The following is a 23,628-nucleotide window of genomic DNA, read 5'->3' as shown; positions in this document are numbered from 1 at the left end:
TAAAGAAGTAAACCACAATGTGTCTACATCCTGCTGAATCTGGAGGTGTCACCGCAAACTTGGCCAATGGCCACAGAGTTTGAAGTAAGTTTGTAACTCCTAGTTCTCCCATGTGGTGAGAGAACCTAGGACCTGTGTGTGCAACCATCCCAACACTGAGTTGAGAGTCCACTCTGTCTGGTCCATGCCCAGAAGGGAAAGGCGAAGCCAACTGCTGAGTCCAAGGCCTCTGTCCCCCTAGCTGCAAGGAACAAAACATGGACCCTGAAGCAGGCTGCCTCATGGTCTGCTGAGGGGTCGTCGAGAAAACGAGTGAAGTCGTAGTCGAAGAAATCCCATCGGCGCCGGATGTCAATGCTCGTCAGACCTCGAGGGATATTTGCAAGGGGGGACGTCTGCACCTGTAGAGGGGGCCGCAAAAAAGGCTGTCCCTCTCTCGCCAAGCAACTTGTGGCAAAGGCGCTGCCAAGAGATCTCCTAGCAGTCGGAGAAGGCCCTACCTCTTGGGACGATCGTGGAACTGAAGCGGGAGGGGGGGGAGAAGCAGCAGGGGGGAGCAGGAGCAGGGGGGAGCGGTGGAGAAGAGGGGCGGGGGGGAGTGGCAGAGGTAGAGGGGCGGGAGGAAGAGGCGGCGGGAGCAAGAGGCGGGGGGGAGGATGAGGAAGAGGGGGGGAACTCTGAAGGGGGAGGGGCTGTCGAGGGTGAAGCTGGGGTGGGAGCTGGAGCAGGGACCTCATCCTGCTCAAGATGACCAAACCGGTTTCCCGTGGGAACCCACTGCTGCTGAGTAGGTGCCTGAGGACGACTCTGAGTGCCAGGCTATCGCTGTGGCCCCTGGCGTTGTCGACCACGGACCTGCTGCCATCCCTCCTCCGTTGGAGCCTCAGGCTCAGAGGGTGGCTCTGCATGTGTGCGCCGTGTCTGTCTGTGTCTGTTGGCCAGCCCTTGCAGGCTGGGGCTGAGGTTGTGGTGTAGGTCGAGGCCTCTGTGGACAGGCCTTCGCTAGATGGCCCATTTGTCGACAAATGAAGCACTCGTTCGGGAGGCCCGAATACTCCACGCTTTGTCTAAACCAACCCCCAATCATCCGAGGTAGAAGAATAACCTTCGGGAGCGTGTGAGTGTCTCTGACCAAAACGCGAACTGAGGGAATGCCAGCCGCCTTGGCAGCTACTGAGGCTGCCGTGCGAGGTGTCTCCAGGACAGTTCCAATGGCTGAGCCGATCCTGGACAAAAGTGGTAAGTACTCCCTCCGCAAACCCTAAAAGCAGACGGAGATGGGGATGTCTACCTCCTCTACTAGAATATCCGAAGCAGGGTCGAAACCATGTCTCCACTGTCGAAAGTGGACTCGTGTTGCTTGGATGGTCAATGGACTCATGGCGATGACCTTGGACTCCATCTTGGAGGTCTCAAACTCGATCTGATAATAACCTCGTCCGAGTATCTATACGTCCAAGATCTTGCCCACCTCTGCGAGAAGGCGGGCCTGGAGAAGGTCACGCAGCTCTCCTCTGTTAGGTCGGGTGCCGAGAATTTTGCAGATGACAGAAGTCGCTTGCAAGCGCTCTACCTCTGCGGCTAGGCTCGCTTGCTCTGTCGGCGAAAGAGCAAGTTGAATGGTGGGCTCAACGGGGCCGGGCGAGGGGGCTTCGGACGAGTGCCTCTGTGGCGGAGTTGGAGCCTCCATCTATGTCTACTGCTGTGTCGAAGAAGCGGGTGGTGAAGCGACTATGCAGCCGAGCACTGTCCAAAGACACAGTGCTACCAGGGACTTTTATCGTCCAGAAAGTCATACTGGTTGGCTTTATATAAATTCTTCTTCTTTGCGTGAAAAGCTGCTGTCGTTAGAGTCCGAACTATCCGAAGACGAGTCTTCTGTAGAATTGTCAACAACTGGGCGAGATTTAGACTTCTTTGCCTTTTTCTTGCCCTTTCCGAAGCTTTGCTTTTGCCTTTTCTGTCTTCTTCGCTCGAGTCAGAGGAGCTAGAAGAACTCTCAAAAGAAGAAGAAGAAGAAGAAGAATTGGGTACTCCTTCAAATCGAACATGCTTCTTCTGCTTTCTTGCCGATGCAAATGTAGACTGACGACCCAAATAACCCGGGAAGTCAGTTCCTTTCTTCTGCTTTTTGTCGTGCTTTTTTGCTTTGTTCTGTGCGTCAAAAAGCTGAGAAATCCACGCATCAACCACCTCTTCTAATTCTTGCTCTGTATACATCCTTGGAGTAGGAGGTTTCTTGAGTGCCGGTTTGAGGGGTGGTTTTGTGAACTATCACACTAGCCACATCTGTTTGCAACATTAACTTGCATGATCCCAAGCAATGCCTAGCATACTAATGCACCCCCTACGAGCCCGCGTACTCAGGTATGCAGCCATCTACACCTTCGTTTCTTCATACTATGACATTGATTTTTGATACACCTGAAACCGAGTCCGATTGAGCATTTTTTTAATCTATTCAACCAACCAACCTTCTGAAAGAGGAGCTAAATACAGGCGTTGAAGTTATTACTAACTACTACAGTGACATGGCAAATAGAAGTGCCCTATTAAGGCATGCGTTACTTGTTTGTTAAAAACTGCTATACTGAATTGCTTCCTGCAATTAAAAAGGAGGAAAGAATGGCTTGTGATGGAAAATAGCGGGAGAACAGGAGGTGCGGGAGAGTGTAGATGCCCTTTGAGCTGGGGGAGATGGAAGTACTCCTTGTTTGCTCAGTCAAATTGTGCCTTTTAACATATAAAGATGTCCGTTAAGCATTCTGTATTCCAATGAAATTTTGGTGCTTCAATAATTTTCATAAAAAGGAATATATCGCTTTGTGATTCTCTCATGAATATCATCGGTTTTTGTATGTGAGTCAGGGATACTGCCGGACAAGAACGTTTTCGAAGTTTGATTCCAAGCTATATACGAGATTCTTCTGTGGCTGTTATTGTATATGATGTTGCGAGTAGGTGTCAAATATTGTGATGGTTAGTAACATCTGAAACCACTCATGTTCTTAACAAAGGATTGATTCTGACTGCAGACAGGCAGTCCTTTCTGAATACTGCCAGATGGGTAGAGGAAGTACGTACAGAACGTGGTAGTGATGTTATTATCATGCTGGTCGGTAACAAGACAGACCTAGTTGATAAAAGGTATGGCTCAGGCATTTTGATGTCACCCTTGCAATCAAGTTAAAAGCCAAAATTCACTGCTCTATAATGGCTTGTGTCAGGCAAGTGTCAATAGAGGAAGGGGATAATAAAGCAAAAGAGTTTGGTGTTATGTTTATTGAGACTAGTGCCAAGGCCGGCTTCAACATTAAGGTTTGAATTTGGAACATTCACTCTTTAGTTGTCACGCCTTGTTCTCTTTGAAGTCATTGGCACAGCTTTGTGCATGAGTGATAAGCTTTAAGTGGCATGTAGGCTTTGTTTCGCAAGATTGCAGCTGCTTTACCTGGCATGGAAGTGCTTTCATCAGCAAAGCAAGTAGGCCTCGTCGATGTCAAGCTTAATCCTACAGAGAATTCAACACCGGATGGTGATAAGCCGGCTAGTGGTTGTGCATGTTGAGCATTCCACGCTTCGCAAGTTTGCTCACACAGCGTCATCTCTCCAAATATTCCTTATCATCGACATGTATCCCTCTGGCAGCAGAGGGATAGTCATGCTTGAACACTATGTACACAGAGTGGGAAAAGAAGTGGGCAGTTCGGGCTTCATTTTGTAGAGACGAGTGAATACATATGGCTTTTGTCGATGAACAAATTCCGGTGGATTTTCTTGACAACATGGGGGTATGGGGGATGCTTCATCTTTGGGTAGTTCTAAAGCTAGCTAGTGGGTAGGGGAAGGATGAAGAGCGAATCTATAAAGACCTTGTAAGCGGTAATCTTTATTATGCCAACAATTTTGCGGATACTCTCATTATGAACATGGCAATTATTTTTTTACTGACAATAATCAGACCTTGGTACTTGGATTCAAACATATACCTTCTCTGAAGATCGGTGTTGTCTGTCTTGTCTTTGCTAACAACTCATTGAGAAATTAGCATTATCTGGCTACTACTTTTCTAACCATATGATCTTAACAATGTTAATTGTGATGTAACTCCCCATTCAAGTTGGTTTTAGAGGTAATTTTGGAGAATCGCTCATGCTGGTGTTGGGTTTCTTGCAATTCAACTGACCTTTGTTAAGTCCCATGTGATGAATGTGGTCAAGGCGCTAGTAGTGTTTTGCATAGATATTTGGCTCCTACGGTTTGTTTTTCTTCTGAATGTACACGTGCATTGCGCTCTTCAGGCCTAAATGCATCTACTTTGCTGCCAATTTGGCAGTTGCAGAGTCTTTAGTATGCATTTTCTTGTCTAATACTTTCTCTACTATGCATATTCTTAACTACACCTCATCACACCACAAGCGGTAATGCAAATATCTTTGAGCATTGTAAGTAATCATGACCTGTAGAGAAATTTTCATCTAACAGTAGAAATTCTGACATCACTTAGTCGAAGGCATTTGATTACGTGGATTTGGCAGCCTTGCAAAGTGTGAGTGAGGTGAGATTTGGAAGCTAATCACATAGTCTTTTAAGTTTTTAGCTAGATAGAAGAGGCAACTCCAGCATGCCAAGAACACCTTCTCTTTGCCACCATAGTATTAGAGGTATACTTGAGAACAAAAGAATGGAGATGCAAGAGATGTACAAGTGCATCCGAATAGAGCCCTACCATTGCTCACACACATATAGCAGGATTGATGCTAGAGTCTAGGGTTTTGCTCGGATTTATAACTAAAATGCTCAAATTTGTACCTTGAAAATCATAATCCGATGGAATTACAACCATGATTTTTTATTTTCAACCGGGACTTACATTACAAACCGAGATATGTAAGCACTATTGTTCTGCTTCCTCTCTCTCTGATCCTTAGCCTCATAGCATATGCGTATGGTTTTGTGTAGTTTTGTGATTGCTCCAACATGCAAATAAACTTTTTGGGTCATTCTCGAGCCATTTTGATCTTAAAAAAGTGCATCCAGACTATTTAAAGCTTCTTGGTTTCCTATAAAGGTTAGTGTATTTCCTAGAAGTTTATGAATGTTTCCAAGTCCTTAAGACATCCTAGGCTTGGTATTACCATTCATAATGATTTTGTAGCCCATTTAAGGGTTCATACATTTCTCGATCTAGCCTAGAGAGAATTTTTGCTTTATTATTCACTAATGGCATAGACATGTTCTTCATGGCTTTGGCTCTAGCTTCATTTCAAAGTTTGCTCGCGTGACCATTATCATTGTATTTATAGCTTCAATTCAGAAAGAGGAAATCATATTATAAGCTTCAGTTTCCAGTTTTTTTAAATAATCTAGGTTGTGAGAAAATGAATTTGAATCAATAAAATTTGCTAAGACTCTCATCAAAATACAAATTTGGTGAGAATATGCATGTAGTTGATAGTTTGTATTGAGCATTCTTAACATAATGGACATGCTTTAGGTTTAGTTGCTATGAAGTAGCAACTAGAAGTAGGCTAGAACATGGGCAAACACCAAGTTCAAAATTGACAAAGTTTCAAGTTACTTAGCAAGCAAAGTGACATTGCAAGAAGACACACACGGTAGTTATATCGGAGTAAAAGGCGGCACATTAAGAGGGAGAGGGAGGATGTATACCAATTGCTTGCAAATAGATAATATTGAAAATGTTTCACTTTTCATGGCTCCTCAGTAGTGTTAACTCTTAAAAAGGAAGAAGAGGCTTTATAGAAAAAGAAGTCGGGGAAGAAGGGAGCTACACCTTTTTAAAAATTCCTTATCTTTAAGAGGGACTATGAAAGGTTGAGGGTAGTCTAAAGGAGGCTAAAATTTCCTTCTAGGAGAGAATTTTGTCAAGTTAACCTATTATCTAAGGGGATAAGAAAGTGAGGTGCATTTTGAAGGAAAAATATGCAAAGAATTCCTATCTTGCAAGGGGACGAGAGGGATTAAAAAATACAAGGGATGTACCAAGTGTGTTAGACAAAGGGACATGTCAAAAGAAAAGGGGAGGAGGGGGAGTATCCATGAGTTAAGTAGGCAATAAGACTTTCATGAGAAGTAAAAGTAGGGGCTAGGGAAAGAGTACTAACAAGGTACCATTCCCTAGCAAATCAATTCCCTAGCAAATCAAGGGGATAAGGAGCATCCAACCTTAGCAAAACTATAATGCTTTTTAACAAAGGAAGGGTACTTAAGGGAGGGGTTAGTTAAACTAGAGTGCTTCGTTAGCTGGATTTGTATTGAATTGAAGTGAGTCCGAGGGTAAGAGAAAACAAGAACCTAGAAGAGAAAATTTTAGAGAGAGAGAGAGAGAGAGAGAGAGAGAGAGAGAGAGAGAGAGAGCGAGAGAGCTTGTGCTTTGTTTTTCACAAATCCTATTACCTTGAGTTGACATAGTCCTATTTTGACAACTCCACGAATTAAGTGACACTACCGAGAGGATGCCAATCAAGTCTTTTTCATGATTCCTTGATGGCACCACATTTGGCATACATATAAACTAAAGCACTATCAAGCATGCCAACTTTCTTCAATAGACCTTGATTGGAGATCTCGTCGGTGAATTTTCTCACCCATGTTGATGTCTTGTGTAAGTAAGGCCACAAGGTTGAAAGGTGCAAGCATAGGCGATTTGCATTTGGAGAGAGCTCTTCCCTTCGTCGCATCCACAAATGAAAGCAACACAAAGTTTCCTTGCTCATCAAGAAATTTATGTGCTTTTATTTACCTCCTATTGTGTACCTGTTAAATGCCTTCGAGCAATTTTTCGTATCGACCACAGTGCCTGCATTTGCGAGCATCCTTGAACCTCGAACCATGTCCAATCGTAAGTCAAAGCCTTGCTCAAATATTGACGATCATATCATTGCCTTGCCAATACCTTCGTACTGAAAGTGCTCCATATCAAAAGATAGGCTTTAGCATTGGCAGGTTTCCGGATGTCCTTGAGTTTTTTGGTAGCCTTGCATGCCGCTTGACGGACCCTAGTCGTGGGCGGCAACATTCATGGCAATATGCATATCCCTAGATCCTCGACCCGATCGATATTCCAAACTCGAACAATAATTGCCTGTCCAATGTGGCAGAACTAGATTTTGGATCGAGCTTCATCGTTGCTTTGTTGATATTGGCCTTGTACTTGTCAAGATTGCCAAACAAACTGATGCCATGCATGGCTATCGTAAATAATCACGGCGCAATTTTTTGCAGGCTTTACAAACGGTACTATGGCCGTGATTATAATGCCGCTAGCATGCCTTGTTGTATGCAGCTCCGACTGTTGCGACTGCTGCCACTGTGGGAAAAAGGGCTTAAAATAAGTAGGGGGGCCCAAAATAGGGTGCCCAACTCAAAAATACAAAAATAATGTGAAAACCCCTCATGCAGTCGTGGCGGGCCGACTGCGCAGAGAGTCCCGCGGAGGTGATGGACACTGTAGGGCTTCTCACGCCATGGCCATGCGACGAGTTGCCATCCTTGGCACAAGGCGAACCTAGCAAGACCAACACGGCCCAGTTTCATGCAGGTCGACTTTGGCCTCGGCTTCTCCTGTCGAGGCCCACTCCTTGCAAGCAGCTACTCCCACGGATCTTCTTCTTGCCGGCCTGGACTTCGTCCCTGCTGTCGTTGTCTTCAAGGGGCTATGCCCACATCCTTTTCCATCTGAGTCTCCACGAGCTCCAAGACCGCTGAGAGAGAGAGAGAGAGAGAGAGAGAGAGAGAGATGTGAGACCCTACCTTGCTTCCATGCCCTCCACCCTTCTTCTCTTTCCTCCCCCCTGAGCTCTGATACCAGTGAAAGGACAAGGGAACTGAAACATGCTCATCATCACCCAGCCATGCCTTATATAGACCCTTGGCCTTCTAAATATAGGGACCCCCTTGACTGCATGTCCATCCTGGCCCTTAGCCGTGCCTGGTCCTACCCTTGGCATGACACTAGAGCTTTCTGGCCCTGCTCTTATTGTGCGCATCCTCCTGCGAGACGAGCATTGCATTCCAAGAGACGCCATTTCAAGTGATCCTTACATGAGGATGTAGAGAGAGATTGCTTTGCATTTGCTAAAAATAGCCTACATCTTTGTGGCCCTGCTCTTAGTGCGCACATCCCACGTTTTGGTGCATTCCAAGGGACAACATTTCGGACTAGAAGATCCGTAAGTACTTCTTGTGCTTTCTCAAGCGTACTGCATCTGGCATATATATTGACCATGGCAGTGCTCACCGAGTGGAGAGGTGGCCTCGCTTTGCATCTGTTCAAAACAGCCCATGACTTTTGTCCATCTTTGCATCTTCCAAATTGCGGCACGCCTTCACGATGCAAGCCTAGGTGATTGCATCTAGAGAGACGTGCTCGTTTCTTGTAGAGAGTTGCGCTAGCTTTGCATCACCTCAAAATATTCTAGAGGTTGCTTGTTCCTCTGATGTTTGGCACATCGCGCAATCAATGCATTCCAAGAGGCAAGTTTCCGGGCGAAAAGCTCCTCAAGCGCTTTTTGTGCTTTCTCAAGCGCATCACATTTGGCATATATATCGACCACGACACTGCCAAGTACGGCATATTTTTTCTTTTCAACTGCCTCTGACTAATAATATAATTGTGAATTTTTTGTGCCCATACCAATATCTCGCATAGAGCCACATGCCTTCAAGATGCATGTATAGGTGATTGCATCTGCTGAAAACAGACTAGAGCCTTCTCTTGTGGGGCAAATCTTGCAGTCAATGCATTCCAATGCTTTGCATCCGCTAAAAACAGACTAGAGCTTTCTCCTGTCTCGCGAATCTTGCAATCAATGCATTCCAAGAGTCCACACTCCCAATAGGAAGCTGAAAAAAGCGTAGAGATTTCTAGCCCTGCTCCTATTGTGCGTATCCCGCAACCAATGCATTTTGATGCTTTGCATCCGTTGAAAAAAACCTAGAGCTTTTTGGTGCTACTCTTCTTGCTCACATCCTACAATCAGTGCATTTCAAGAGACGAAATTCTGGACAGGAAGCTCCTCAAGCACTTTTTGTGCTTTCTCAAGTGCACCACATTTGGGCATACAAGACACTGCGAAGCACGACATCTTTTTTCAACAGCCTCTCACTAACAACACAATTGTGAATTTTTGTGCCCATATCAGCATCTTGTGCAGAGCCACATGCCTTCAAGATGCATGCATAGGTGATTGCATCTGGAGAGAGGCCCTCGCTTTGCATCTGTTGAAAACAAACTAGAGCTTTCTGGCCCTGCCCCCGTGGGACAAATCTTGCAATCAGTGCATTCCAAGAGTCCACACTCCAGACAAGACGCTCCTCAAGCACTTGCGTAGAGCCACATGCCTTCAAGACGAAAGTATAGGTGACTGAATTTGGAGAAATACAATTGCCTTGCATCAGCTGAAAACATCCTAGAGCTTTTTGGCCTTGCTCCTGTTGTACATATCCCACGACCAGTGCATTCCAAGAGATGCCGTTCCAAGTGATCTTTGCATGAGGATATAGGGAGAGCTGGCTTTGCATTCGCTAGAAACAGCCTAGGGCTTTCTAGCCCTGCTCCGGACATCAGTGTGTATCCCGCAATCGGTGCATTCCAAGAGGCGACATTCTGGACTGAAGCTCCTCAAGCACTTTTTGTGCTTTCTCAAGTGTACCACATTTGACGTACATATCGACCAAGACAGTGCTACCAAGCACGACAACTTTCTTCAAGAGCCTCTGACTCATAATATACTTCTGAGTTTTTGTGCCTATATTAACATCTTGCCTAGAGGCAACCAAGACAGTGCCAAGCACTTTTCTTGCATAGAGCCACACGCCTTCAAGATGCATGCATAGGTGATTGCATCCGGAGAGAGGCCCTTGCTTCACATCTACTGACATTCCGAATAGAACACCGGACAATTGCAACTGAGAGGGACATTCCAAGACATTCCAAGAGGAGACATTCGAGACAAGAAGCTCCCCAAGCACTGTTTGTGCTTTCTCATGCGCACCACAATTAGCATACATATCGACCATGACATTCCGAACATAACACCTAACAGGGAGCATGATAGTTTTGGAATTCGTCAATGCTTGTGATCGACGTGCAATTAAAAATGCTTGTGACATGTGATGCTTGGATAGGTGATTGTATCTAGAGAGAGGCCTTCACTTCCCAACTGGATTCTACCTGCAACAATTAAAAAAGCGTGACAGATCCGCATGCCTTCAAGATGCCTACGTAGGTGATTACATCTGGAGAGAGGCCCTTGCTTCGCATCTGCTGAAAACAGACTGCAGCTTTTTGCCCTTGTCCCTATTGGGAAAATCTTGCAATCAGTGCAGTCCAAGAGTCCACACTCTCAACAGCTTGCTTTCTGCCCTGCTGCAATCAGTGCATTCCAAGAGTCCACACTCCGGCCCTGCTCCCTGTGCTTGTCCGGAGAGAGGCCCTCGCTTCACATCTACTGACATTCTGAATAGAACACTGGACAATTGCAACTGAGAGGGACATTCCATGACGATTCTAAGAGGAGACATTCGAGACAAGCAGCTCCTCAAGCACTTTTTGTGCTTTCTCATCCGCACCATAGTTAGCATACTATCGACCATGACATTCTGAACATAACACCTAATAGGGAGGGAGCATGATAGTTTTGAAATTCGTCAACTCTTGCGATCGACGTGCAATTAAAAAAGCTTGTGACATGCAATGCTTGGATAGGTGATTGCATCTATGCCTGCATAGGTGACTGCATCTAGAGAGAGGCCTTCACTTCCCATCTGGATTCTGCCTGCGACAATGAATAAAGCGCGACAGATCCGCATGCCTTCAAGATGCCTACATAGGTGATTGCATCTGGAGAGAGTCCCTCGCTTCGCATCTGCTGAAAACAGACTAGAGCCTTTTGCCATTGTCCCTTTTGGGAAAATCTTGCGATCAGTGCATTCCAAGAGTCCACACTCTCAACAACGAGCTTTCTCGCCCTGCTTCTGTAGTGCGTATTCCACGACCAATGCATTCCAAGAATTTGCATCCACCGAAAACAACCTAGAGCTTTATGGCTCTGCTCTTGTTATGCACATCCTACATTCAATGCATTCCAAGAGGCGACATTTCAGACAGGAAGCTCCTGAAGTAGTTTTTTGTGCTTTCTCAAGCGCACCACATTGGGCATACCTATCGACCAAGGTAGTGCCAAGCATGAAATATTTCTAGCCCTGCTCTTGTTGTGCATAGAGCCACATGCCTTCAAGATGCATGCGCAGGTGATTGCATCTGCTGAGAACAATCTAGAGCATTCTGAAATCACTACATTCCAAGAGTCCACACTCCGGACTCTGGCGCTACTCTTGTTGTGCACATCTCCAATCAGTGCATTCCGAGAGGCGACATTCCAGACAAGAAGCTCCTCAAGCACTTTCTGTGCTTTTTGAAGTGCACCACATTTGGCATAGATATCGACCAAGACAATGCCAAGCACGACATCTTTCTCAAGCGCACAAAATTTGACATACATATCAACCAAGATAGTGCCAAGCATGACAACTTTTTCTAACAGACTCTGACAAACAACATAATTGACTTTTGTGTCCATATCAGCATAACATCTTTTTGTGTCCATATCAGCATCCACATGCCTTCAAGATGCATGCATAGGTGATTTCATAGGCTCTCCCATGAATATACACCCCATTTGGCACATGTCCTGCAACAATAAGTGCATACCAAGAGACCGCATCCCATCCCAATCCTGTAGGAAGCTCACCAAGAAGGTGTCGTGCTTTCGCGACTGCACCAAATGCAATAGGCATGTAGACCAAAGCAGTTCCAAGCACAAATTCTTTTTCCAAATTGTCCTGGAGAGAGAGAGAGAGAGAGAGAGAGAGAGAGAGAGAGAGAGAGAGAGAGAGAGAGAGAGAGAGAGAGAGAGAGAGAGAGAGAGAGAGAGAGAGAGAGAGAGAGAGAGAGAGACGACATCTTGGACGGGAAGCGCGACACTCTGCAGAGCAGGGCTCCAATCTGCACCAGCAAAGGGCATGAGAACCAACCAGATGGGCAAACAAAACAAATGTGCGCATGGCTTCTTTCTGCCCAGCGTGCTTGGTGTCGGTCAGCCCCCGGGGCACGCTGCGTGCAAAAAAGGTGGAGGACTGAGGTGTGCAGGAGCGGGGGCGGGAGGTTGATTGGAGGCTGCACGAGGGCAACGTTATTCCGGGAGAGCTTTTTTTCTTGCATTAAAAAAAGGGAAAATTACCAAAAAACCCCTCTAATTTGTGGAAATTCCCAAAATACCCTTCAAATTTCAAAAATTACCAAAATACCCTTGCATCTATTTTGGTTGCACTATTGAAGATTTTCTAATCTTTATTTCTTTTTTACAATTAAGATCCGTTTTTGAGTGCTTAGCATGTAATTTGTCACAAATTACCTCGAAGAAAGGGCAATTATGTCTAAAAATAAGGGAAAATTACCAAAATACCTCTCTAATTTGTGGAAATTCCCAAAACACCCCCAATATTTTGTCATAAATTCCCAAAATGCCCTTCAAATTTTCCAAAATTCCCAAAGTACCCCTGGTTGTGAAATTCAATTTCTCCAAAGATTAAAAAATTTGTAGCTTTTCATAAGAAGACTCACTGCTTATCAATATACGATGCTAAATCCAGAATTTGAGTCGATTATGTAGGCTTTGGAGATGAATTGGTTCATTATCTTTAGACATAATTGCCTTTTTTTGCGAGGTAATTTGTGGCAAATTACATGTTAAGCATGCAAAAACGGATCTCAATTATAAAAAAGGAATAAAGATTAAAAAATCTTGAACAATCGAACCAAAATAGATAAAAGGGTATTTTAGAAAGTTGAGGGGTATTTTGGGAATTTCCACAAATTAGAGGGGTATTTTGGTAATTTTCCCTAAAAATAATGAAGAAATTTATCTCCAAAGCCTACGTAACATAACCAAATTCTAGTTTCAGCATCTTGTATTGATAGAAATTCCCAAAGTATCCCTGGTCGTGAGATTAAATTTCTTGAAAGACGAATTTTTTTGTATCTTTTCATAAGAAGACCGATTGTCGGAAAAATTGAAGGGCATTTTGGGAATTTGTGACATAATATTGGGGGTGTTTTGGGAAGTTTTGAAATTTGAGGGGTATTTTGGGAATTTCTACAAGTTAGAGGGGTATTTTGGTAATTTTCCCTTTAAAAGAGCTTGGGAATCAGCCACGTGGATGAATGTGCTTCCAGATTTGAGATTTTGCCCACTACGCTAACGAAGTAAAAATCAAGGGTGATCTAGAGAGAGAAGGGAGCAAAGCTAGAGGAGAGCCATTTGTTTAGAGCATCGAGCCAACATATCATTGGCTTGGCAAAACTATAATGCTTTTGAACAAAGAGAGGCCATTAAAGGAAGGGTTTAGTAATAAAATCAAGGGTGGTCCAGAGAGGTAAGGGAGTGGATTTAGAGGAGAGGGATTTCACAAGCTTTGGAACATTGGGCCAACATATCGGTTTGCAATTGGAAGCAAGGCATCGAGAGAGACGTTTGTTCATGGAATAGGCTAGTCAAAGTTTGGAGTGAAAGATGAAAATGGCATTTTGACAATGACCGGGGGCGAGGGGCCTTAGTGTATATACACTTTATGACCGGGGGCGAGGGGGCGGGGGCTAATGGAGTGTGGGTACCCTTTGACTTTTAACCAAAGAAGAAGAAGTTGGTGTACGACCACCATAATATAGAGTTTGCTACAACCAACTAGATTCCTAGGGAACAAGGAAGTTAATCCTATCCCAGTGCGGAAACTTATCTAAACCATCCTCTACATTGGATGCTTCGAGAGTGCCACCATGCAAAACCTTGCAAACTCAACCACCCTCACTTTTATGCCTACTACCTTTGGAACCAAAACTTCTCTTTGAATGCAGGGAGACTCAATGTGTGCGCACAAAGTGAAACCTTGAATGGTACTCTCTACTCCTCTCCTAATGTAAAGCACAACCTAAATGACAAATAGAGACTTTGATTGACACAGGAAACCTTGATTAAGCACAAAACAAGCAATCTTTCTTGATTAGCACTAACAAGACACATTAACAACAAAGGAAAGAGAGAACATGGTTTTTTTCCCCTTTTTGGTTTTTGCTCGACCTTGTATATATGTTTTTTGCACAAGGGTTAGAATGCTTCTAGCACCACTTCGATTTTAGTTTTGATAAATTGAGGAGGGGTATGCCGAAGAAGGGGCCAACATGGTTTGGGCTTTCTAAGATTTCTTAGAATGTTCCTTATTGATTGGTGTATATTATCCTTTCAATTCTCCTACCGTACCCTATCGTTATATACTCTTTCCCCATAAGCCGTGTCCTAATGGAGCACTCATGAATGCTTGGTTGGGGGTAGAGCCACACTTTAATGATCCAATAGAGGCATGATTGGATATCAATTGAGAGGGTTTGTTGGGATAAGTACTACCAATCATAGGGATATATTGTAAATCCTACATCATTGCTTATGCAAGATGCTTCTATGTACTTGTAAATATAGCTCTCCTTCATTCTAATGAATATATCTCAATAGTTCATTTGCTTCACGCATTGAGTTCACTTTGTGTACTTGTGTAATTTTATGATTCCAAAATTTCAACATAGGTATCAAAGCTATGAAGCTCCTTGGTGTTCATAAAGCTTCTAAGCTCAAGTTGTGATGGGCTTCTCACCTTTGGAGCCCTAAAGTGACATGATATGGGTTATTTATCATCAATAATGATGGTAAAGAACTAGGGTTCACATTTAACATGTAAAAAATGCTATGATCACGTAGCTCTGGGCTTTGTGAGCATGGAAAAGATACATAGAAATGGCTTCAAGCTTCTTGATCCTCTGCCAAGGAACCTTGATTCTAGATTAGGGTTTTATTACAAGGATTTAGGACATATAAGAATTTAAGTAATTACGTTTTCTTTAGGCAAAACCATGGCATTTAGGAAAAAATAGGACAAAATTGGTGACCCACTTAGGACCTATGCATCCTCTTGGGTCTTCTTTGCTCCATTTCATCTTCTTCAAGAACTTTGGTAGGTTGTAGCCTGGGTTAACTTTGTTGGAAATAGGGTTGCAGAGAAACATACATAGTTTGGAGAAGACGAAGGAAGCTCAAGGCACACAACAGAGAGTAGTATTGCTTAGTGCATAATGAAAGATAAGTTAGGCCTAGAATGATGGGCGTATATACAATGCACGGGGAAAAAAACTTCCTAGTGAGGGAAAAAATGCACCGGTGGTCCTAAGTGTGTTCACACACATCACTACCACATATGTATGGTAACAATTCCCCCCTGGGAGTGATGTGGTGAACAAGAGTTGGCACAAAGAGTAATGGGAAGCGCCATGCCCCGAGGACATGATCAATCCACAAAGGGGAGTAAGCCCAAAGCTTTGCGGAAAGCTTCGAACTTCTTACGAGACAATGCCTTTGTGAAAAGATCTGCAAGGTTGTTCTGTGTTGGTACATAAGCCAAGCTGATCCCTCCTGTTGAGAATCTCTCCCTGACATAGTGATAATGCACCTCAATGTGCTTTGTGCAAGCATGAAAAATTGGGTTCTTCACAACTGCCAATGCACTTTGACTGTCAAAGTAGATCATGTTGGCAGTGTCCTGTCCAACACCCAAATCAACCATAAGGCATACACACTCAACCATAGCTATGAATACTTCCCTGTACTCAGCCTCCTAACTAGACATGGCCATAGTAGGTTGCTCCTTGCTCAACCATGATATGCATGAACTTCCAAGTATGGAACAAAAACCACTTGTGGACACTTGTGTGTCAAAACAACCAACCCAATCTCAGTCCGAAAAAGCATGTAAATTTGGTGGCAATGATCCCCCCTTGGGATAAAACAAACCAAGATGTAAAGTGACACTCAAGTAGCAAAAGATCCTCTTGAAAGCCTATCGTAATAACTAATATCTAATTCTCCTAAATGATTTCTCATGTTAAACTGATCATTTAATATGGGGAAGTATCAAGGGAGAAAAAGCTAGAATATTGGTTAAGCTGGCAGACCGACCACAGTAGGGATCCAAAGGGGGGGCCATCTGCAAAAGAGCAATGTGCAACAATGGGCTTCAAAGACCCTAAGGTTTAGCCCATTAAGACTTCCAAAATGCTAAGGTTCCAAAATTCAATGTAAAGTCCAATGGTCAAACCTTAGGGATATTGGATGCTTTGTAAGTGTACACAAAGTCTTCCTAGATCCCTACATAGGAGGGGGCGAACCCTTTTAATAGGGGATGAGAGAGAAACACACACACACACACACACACACACACACACACACACACACACACACACACACACACACACACACACACACACTCACAGGCTCCCTTTACACAAAGGGAATAGGGGACACATGTTAGCTCTCTAGCTTAGTTGCCCCCAAGGTGCATTCAAATCCTATTGGATGGCCATAGAGGTGGACCAATGAGAATTAGGCTAGAGTAAATCTAGTTTAATTTATTTTAAAACACTTGATAAAAGAACCAATAGAAATTAAGCTCTCTAGAAGACTATTGGACAATCTCCCAAGGGGTCCAATGAGCATTCAACAGCCCAATGGCTTGCCTGATTGCTATTGGCCAGAAGACAAAGGGATCCAATGAGAGTTTAATTGCATTATTTAATTACCTAAAGCTCTCACAAAAGGGGAAAGGGGGACAATGTCACAAGGCTATCACTTATGCTTCTCAATTATCATTGGCTAAGCTTTGCAAGGTCCAATGGGATGCCAGCATGAGTAAATTGTAAGAGGGGTCGACCAAGAGAGAGAGGGGGCTGATTTTGGCAAGGCGTTATAACACACACACTCACACAATCTCATGTATGAAGCAAGAAGACTCTCTCTCTCCTTCTCAAGCTTTAATGGAAAGCTCATCATCCACTCCAAGCTTGTGAGAAGGGAGGCCTACATCAACAACTCTTGGCTTTGTGATGCAAATCCAACCAAGATCCAAGCTTCAATGCACGCTCATCTCCTCTACCATGCTAATTACTAAGCTATGCTAAGCTATTATGAGTGATTATGAGAGGAGATATACTTCTTTCTCGTAAGAATACTCCTTCTTCCTCTCAATCTACTCTCATACCCCGCTAGCTCTCACCATCTTCGAAGGTGTATGAGGTCTTGGGTCTGAGACCATGAGGGAATTGATGTTGTGTTTTAAAGTGTTTGCTTAGTGCTCGAAGCTTCCATCTTCATTGCACTAGCTAGTAATTGAAGGAACACAAAGAACTGTATTGTAAAATGTCTCCCTTGATGAGGGAAACCTATAATACAAAGCCTTTTGGAGGGGGGACCGGATCCATGAAAATCCGGTCCTCAACTATTGTCAATAGCTTAATTTCCCTCTCTTTTGAAGTATTGTTCATGCCTATCTATCTAGGTGTTATGCTTTTTTGTTGCTCTCTCCATCCAAGCACTCTTGCTATGCTCATTAGGAATCTGATCTAATGAAATGCTCACTATGTTTATGCTATTTTCCGCTACACACAAATTACTAGGCCATTAAACGTTTACATTGGTTGCCAATGCTTAGACCCTGGGCTATGCATAAATCTGCAGACCTGTGAGACCGCAAAATGAATATCTGGCCTCGTATTGCATACATAAATAAGGCATCCAAAAAAAACTTGGTAAAGAGTGACATCAACATGATCACCATCATCGTGAAGACTCAACTTAAAACCTGTTTCCATGGGAGTGGCAATAGGCTTGCAGTTCTTAGGTCCAAACTTACATAGCAATGTCTCTATGTAACTTGTTTGACACAAGGCAATACCACCATCACACTGCTTAAAATGTATGCCCAAGTAATGATGCAACAACCCCAAATCTTTCATCTTGAAAGTAGCATTCAAATCAGCCTTAAATTCAGCTATATGCGTCTTATTCAGACCAATGATCAACAAATCATCCACATATAGAACGACGATGAGAAGTACATCCCCTCATGCTTTACACACAAAGTGCTTTCTATTAGACTGTTACGAAAGCCTCCTTTAACCAAGTGAGTGTCAGCTTTCTCATACCAAGCACAAGGAGATTGCTTCAACCCATACAAAGCTTTCTTACATTTGCACACTTTATCCTCTTATCCTTTCTTGAGAAAACCATGAGGTTGCGTTACATGAGCTTCCTCAAATATGTCACCATTCAAGAAAGCAGTGCCAATGTATGATTAATGTATATCCCATCCAAAATGAGTTGCTAAAGGAGACTGCTTCAACCCATACAAATGAGTGTCAGCTTTCTCATACCAAGCACAAGGAGACTGCTTCAACCCATACAAAGCTTTCTTACATTTGCACACTTTATCCTCTTATCCTTTCTTGAGAAAACCGTGAGGTTGCGTTACATGAGCTTCCTCAAATATGTCACCATTCAAGAAAGCAGTGCCAATGTATGATTAATGTACATCCCATCCAAAATGAGTTGCTAATGCACATAGAAAACGCACAGTAGCAATGTCTGATTGATGTACATCCCATCCAAAATGAGTTGCAAATACACAAAGAAAACACACAGTAGTCATGTGACAAGTGGGAGCAAAAGTCTCTTCGTAATCTATGCCATTCTGCTGTGCATAGCCTTTTGCAACAAGTAGAGCTTTATAGCGATTAATCTCACCATCCGGCTTGCGTTTCAACTTGTAAACCCACTTTGTACCAATGGCATTTTTGCCAAGAGGCAAATCACATAAAGTCCATGTGTCATTTTCTATAAGTGCATCATATTCTGATTGCATGGCAACCATCCAATTTTTTGGATTTTGTGCTTCATCAAAAGAAAGAGGTTCCTCTACATCACGTAAGCTAGAAACAGCCAAAGCATAACAATTTGATGCATAAGATGCATGGTGAGAACCTGAACGAGTATGGCTAGATAAAGGTGCATCCAAATTACCTTCCATGAAAAGTATGCACCAACCATTTTGGCATACCTATAGCTTGCTCATTCTCATCCCTTTCCTCATCAAGTACATCATGTACATTGCATCCAAAATTGGATGATCTATAACATTGTCAGAAACCCCTATAGGCTATACATTTGTCTCGTTGGAATTTACATTTAAGTTTCCACCACTGAAAAGACGCAACAAACTGTCATAAATGTCTTGTGAGCTTACATTACTAACTCTAGGACATGACGACAAAGGCTAAACAAAATCCTCCACAAACACAACATGTTGTGAAACCAAGATATGCTTTGTTTGTGGATGGTACAACCTGTTACCTTTGCTTTCAGTACTATAATAAACAAAAATACATTTGACAACCTTATCGTCCAATTTTCAGCACTGCGTTTGTGGCACCAAAGCGTAAGCCAAACAACCAAAAACGCGCATATGATCAATAGATGGTTTCTAACATGCCATGCTTCATATGGAGTCATATACTACAAAGATTTTGTAGGACATCTGTTAAGTACATAAGTAGCACATATGATAGCCTCAAACCAGAACCCATGTGGAAAATCTTGATCCTTGACCATACATCGTGCCATCTCCGTAAGCAACCTGTTTTTTCTTTAAGCAACACCATTTTGCTGAGGTGTATACGACACTGTAAGAATGCGGACTACCCGCACCTAGACAAATCCCACGACTAGCTTTCTGTCATGCCATGCTTCATATGGAGTCATATACTACAAAGATTTTGTAGGAAATCTATTAAGTACATAAGTAGCACACATGATAGCCTCAAGCTAGAACCCATGTGGAAAATCTTGATCCTTGACCATACATCGTGCCATCTCCATAAGCGACCCATTTTTTCTTTCAGCAACACCATTTTGAGGTGTATACGACACTGTACATTGGTGTTTTACCCCACGACTAGTCGGAAATGCATTAAATTCATGAGACATATACTCCACCCCTCGATCTGAACAGAGGGTGCCCATAGTACATTTAGAGAAATTTTCAGCCATAGCCAAAACTTCTTGAAGCACATAAACACTTCAGACTTAGCTTTAAGCAGATACACCCATGCATGCCTATAGTAATCATTAACGAAAGTCACAAAGTAAAGGTAATTGCCGAAGGAAGGAGTTTACATGGTCCCACAAACATCACTATGCACAAGCTGCAATCTGCATGTAGCCCTTACTGAACCATTCTTTGGAAATTTCAAACGCTGCATCTTACCCAAAATACAGCCTTCATAAACATGCTTCATAGGTATTTCAAGAGGCGTCAAAGAAGCAACCATGTCATATTTCTGCAAACGCAGCATTCTAACAGAATTAAAATGCCCAAAACTTGCATGCCAAAGTTTTGCATTTGAAACAACCTTTAAACCCACAACTTAATTTGCAAAATTCTGCCCACACTTGTCACACAAAGTGAGCTTATACGACCCATGGTATTTAATTGCCAGATATAACAATTTCATCACCAAAATTGAGATCATGAACTGTACATGTGTCTTCCACAAATTTGACAACAAGACCAAGTCTAGCAAGTGCAGATACAAACAAAAGGTTCTTCTTGATTCTAGGTACATAAAGTGCATCAACAAGTGTGAAAGAACTGCCATTTGTAGTAGTCAACACAATCTTTCAATCTCCCTTGACTGGATAAGAGGCATTGTTGGCACAAATGACTGTATTCCCATGATATCCTCGAGAGAGGTAAACAAGTCATGATCAGAGGTAATGTGCCTTGTAGCACCGTTGTCAAAGTACCACCCATGAGAATCTGCAGCAACTGACATACATACATCATCATGGACAAAAGGATCATAAGTGCACTCTGCACTAAAGGCCCATTCTACATCTACATCAGCATCACAGTCTTCTTTCATAGAAGACTCTACAATTGATGCACTTGTAGTGGAACCAGCCTCATTCTTCTTAGCCTCTTTTGCTGGGCACCCTCTAGTTGCATGTGGTTAACTGCAGTTGGGATAGGTGGCTTAATATCAATCATGTGTTGTCTATTTGATTTTTATTAATAGTGAGTGCATGATGATTTGTAGATTGGAATTTTGGGACACGTTGCAAGCCATAAAACCGATAAAATTTCATACATGACACATCCACGAGCACATTTGATGGTATACACGAACAAAGAGAGAGAGAGAGAGAGAGAGAGAGAGAGAGAGAGAGAGAGAGAGAGAGAGAGAGAGAGAGAGAGAGAGAGAGAGAGAGAGAGAGCACGTGCAGACGCACCTCCTAGAGCGAAGTGCTATGCCATCACGACAAGAGGAGAAGTGAGGGAGGAGAAGAATGACACAGACACTGGGTGCAATCTCCCCCCGTGCAAGAGTGACCATTTTCCTTTTGCACGGATTTACTTTATAGATTTCTTGAATGGTCAAAGTGATTACAAACTGGCCGGCCGGTCATAAATGGCCTTAGCTCATAAAGAGAATTTAAATGATGAAATGTCCATAAAGATGATATCCTTTTGCATAATCCTTAGCCTTTTTCACCTGTCACCTGCACTAGATAATAAAATATCATTTCATTAGATACCTCTCTGTTAGAAAGAAATTGTCCAGTTGCGAAGATAAAAATATGCAAACCATACTTGCCAAAAACAATGATTAAAATTCTGTGTCAGAATAGCACATTGTAAAGTGAAAAATTTATGGAACGAAATAACATTGCTTATGCATGCTGGCACATACTACCTATTCTAGTGTCCCATACCACTAGAATAAATAGTATATGTCATACCTTGATGAATTAGGATAGCATTGGTCACATTCATCATGCAATAATCCATCCTCATCAATCTCAACTTAAATTCCATAAATACTGTCGCGACATAAAATCATCATATACCCATTTCAAATCCAAATCCAAATATCAATTATTTTGTATACCCAAGTAACAAAAGCATGCTCAGGACGGTGGGGGCCAGTCACGGCTTTTGTGATCGGTGTTGCCTAAATTGATGAATCTACACCCGACATGCTACCTAAATTTGAGAATCTGCACTTGTGCTGCCTAAATCGGCGGATCTGCACTTAATATTGTTGGAAACAATAAATGTCTTATTTAGCAGTGTGCTGCCTAAACCAACGAATCTGCACTGACAAGTGGTGTTGCCTAAATCGGTGAATCTACACTAGGATGATGAGCATTGAGACACTGCCTAAATCGACAAATATTGTGTAATGGACTAGACAAACATAAAAGAGAAAAATATATATTATCTGTTTGACACCACTTTGGAGTATATCAAAGTACTTACAAAGTGTTGTTGATTATGGAAAGTACCTCAGCTTGTGTGAGTATGGACATAGCTTAATGTCAAATGCTCTCAATAACAATTCAATTTAGTTCAAAGTGCAAGCCACAATATGAGAGATGGCTAGGTTCATAGCTCAAAAGATAACATGAAAAAAGAAAAGCAGGGAGGTATTGGATGTAGTACCCGGATGATGTACTACATTTGAAAATATATATACTAGTTTGTGCGTGGGCAGAAGAGGTACAAGTAGGAGAAAGCTGTAGCTATCAAACTTACACCAAAGTATAGTTAACAAATTCAAAATGTGTTAATTTTGTGTTAATGATTGGCCATGAAATAAAATAATATTCCTCCTATCTAAAATTTGATTTGATATAAGTATTTAATTGCACATTTAGAATGTACAATTTTGGCACCTTGTCTTGACAATGGTGGCAATGTTAAAAATAAATTAAACTGGAGCACAATATGGACTAGTGTAAAGGGCATTGACTAGTGTTTACTGAGGATGTCACAAGCATCCATCATGTAAAGGCCATACTATAAACAATAGATTGGTCCAACAAAAAACAACGCAAAATTAATTTGATCGTAGCTGCTCTTTCCTGGAAGTCTCCATTTACGACATGCATTGCCAATTAGACATAAAATTAGGTAAGATAATATAGGTTTTCTGTGCATCAAGAGAATGCCTGGCAAAACCACATACTTAAGCTTCTCGTTTAAAATTGTAGTAGGTATTATGGGAGTTTGTAGCTTGTGCCTTAAAAGTCAGATAATTCAGACCACACGCGGTATAGCCCTATCATTCAAAATTAGGGCGAAGTAAATGGCAATTAGCTTGAGTAAAAGAAGAAGGATCCATCAAGTAGAATTCTGGTTTGCACATTAACGAGACACTCTCGATGTGTGTGTGTGTGTGTGTGTGTGTATGCATATAGCATTCGAATTGACAAGTGAGTGTTTGTGTGGGTGCCAAAAAGTCATCGGCTTGAGAGGTTGTGGATAATTGAATACAAAGGTAGAGCCTGAAGTTTGGTTGAGGGGGGAAAGAGAGAGAGAAAATGAAATGAAATGTTATACTAACCGTCTTCAAAATGCCAAAATTACGTATGAAAGCAAAGTGGTACAATCCTTGTGTATCAATGCCTGTGTATAAATAAAATAAAATAAAGTATAGTCAATAAAATAAAATGAATTACAGTAAAAGACTAATATATTAAACTAAAAGCCTAAAATTGCCACATTAAAAATATCATGATCATCGTCAGTGTACGTGGATGCCTGGCATTGAGTGTTGTCCGAGAAAGTATTGCATTGATCACCGAAGAGTTTTATCGCTGTGTGCTT

General features: G+C 42.5%; 1 protein-coding gene across 1 annotated transcript in view; it reads left to right on the top strand.

Moving 5' to 3' along the window:
* The window catches only part of LOC147423644 (ras-related protein RABH1e-like), a 43,139-nt gene extending 39,435 nt beyond the window's left edge, over positions 1 to 3,704 (top strand). The window contains exons 3-6 of the mRNA XM_086502351.1: positions 2,869 to 2,957; positions 3,036 to 3,147; positions 3,228 to 3,318; positions 3,421 to 3,704. Coding sequence (XP_086358477.1) covers positions 2,869 to 2,957; positions 3,036 to 3,147; positions 3,228 to 3,318; positions 3,421 to 3,567 — 439 coding nt within the window. The 3' untranslated portion in view covers positions 3,568 to 3,704. The remainder of the gene's footprint in view (positions 1 to 2,868; positions 2,958 to 3,035; positions 3,148 to 3,227; positions 3,319 to 3,420) is intronic.
* The last annotated feature ends 19,924 nt before the right edge of the window (positions 3,705 to 23,628 follow it).

The sequence above is a fragment of the Adiantum capillus-veneris genome, chromosome 26, assembly GCF_014529385.1.
Source record: "Adiantum capillus-veneris isolate H3 chromosome 26, ASM1452938v2, whole genome shotgun sequence".
In the NCBI taxonomy this organism is placed as follows: Eukaryota; Viridiplantae; Streptophyta; class Polypodiopsida; order Polypodiales; family Pteridaceae; genus Adiantum; species Adiantum capillus-veneris.
Note: the sequence above shows the minus strand (reverse complement) of the source record. Positions and strands in the feature narration are given on the sequence as shown.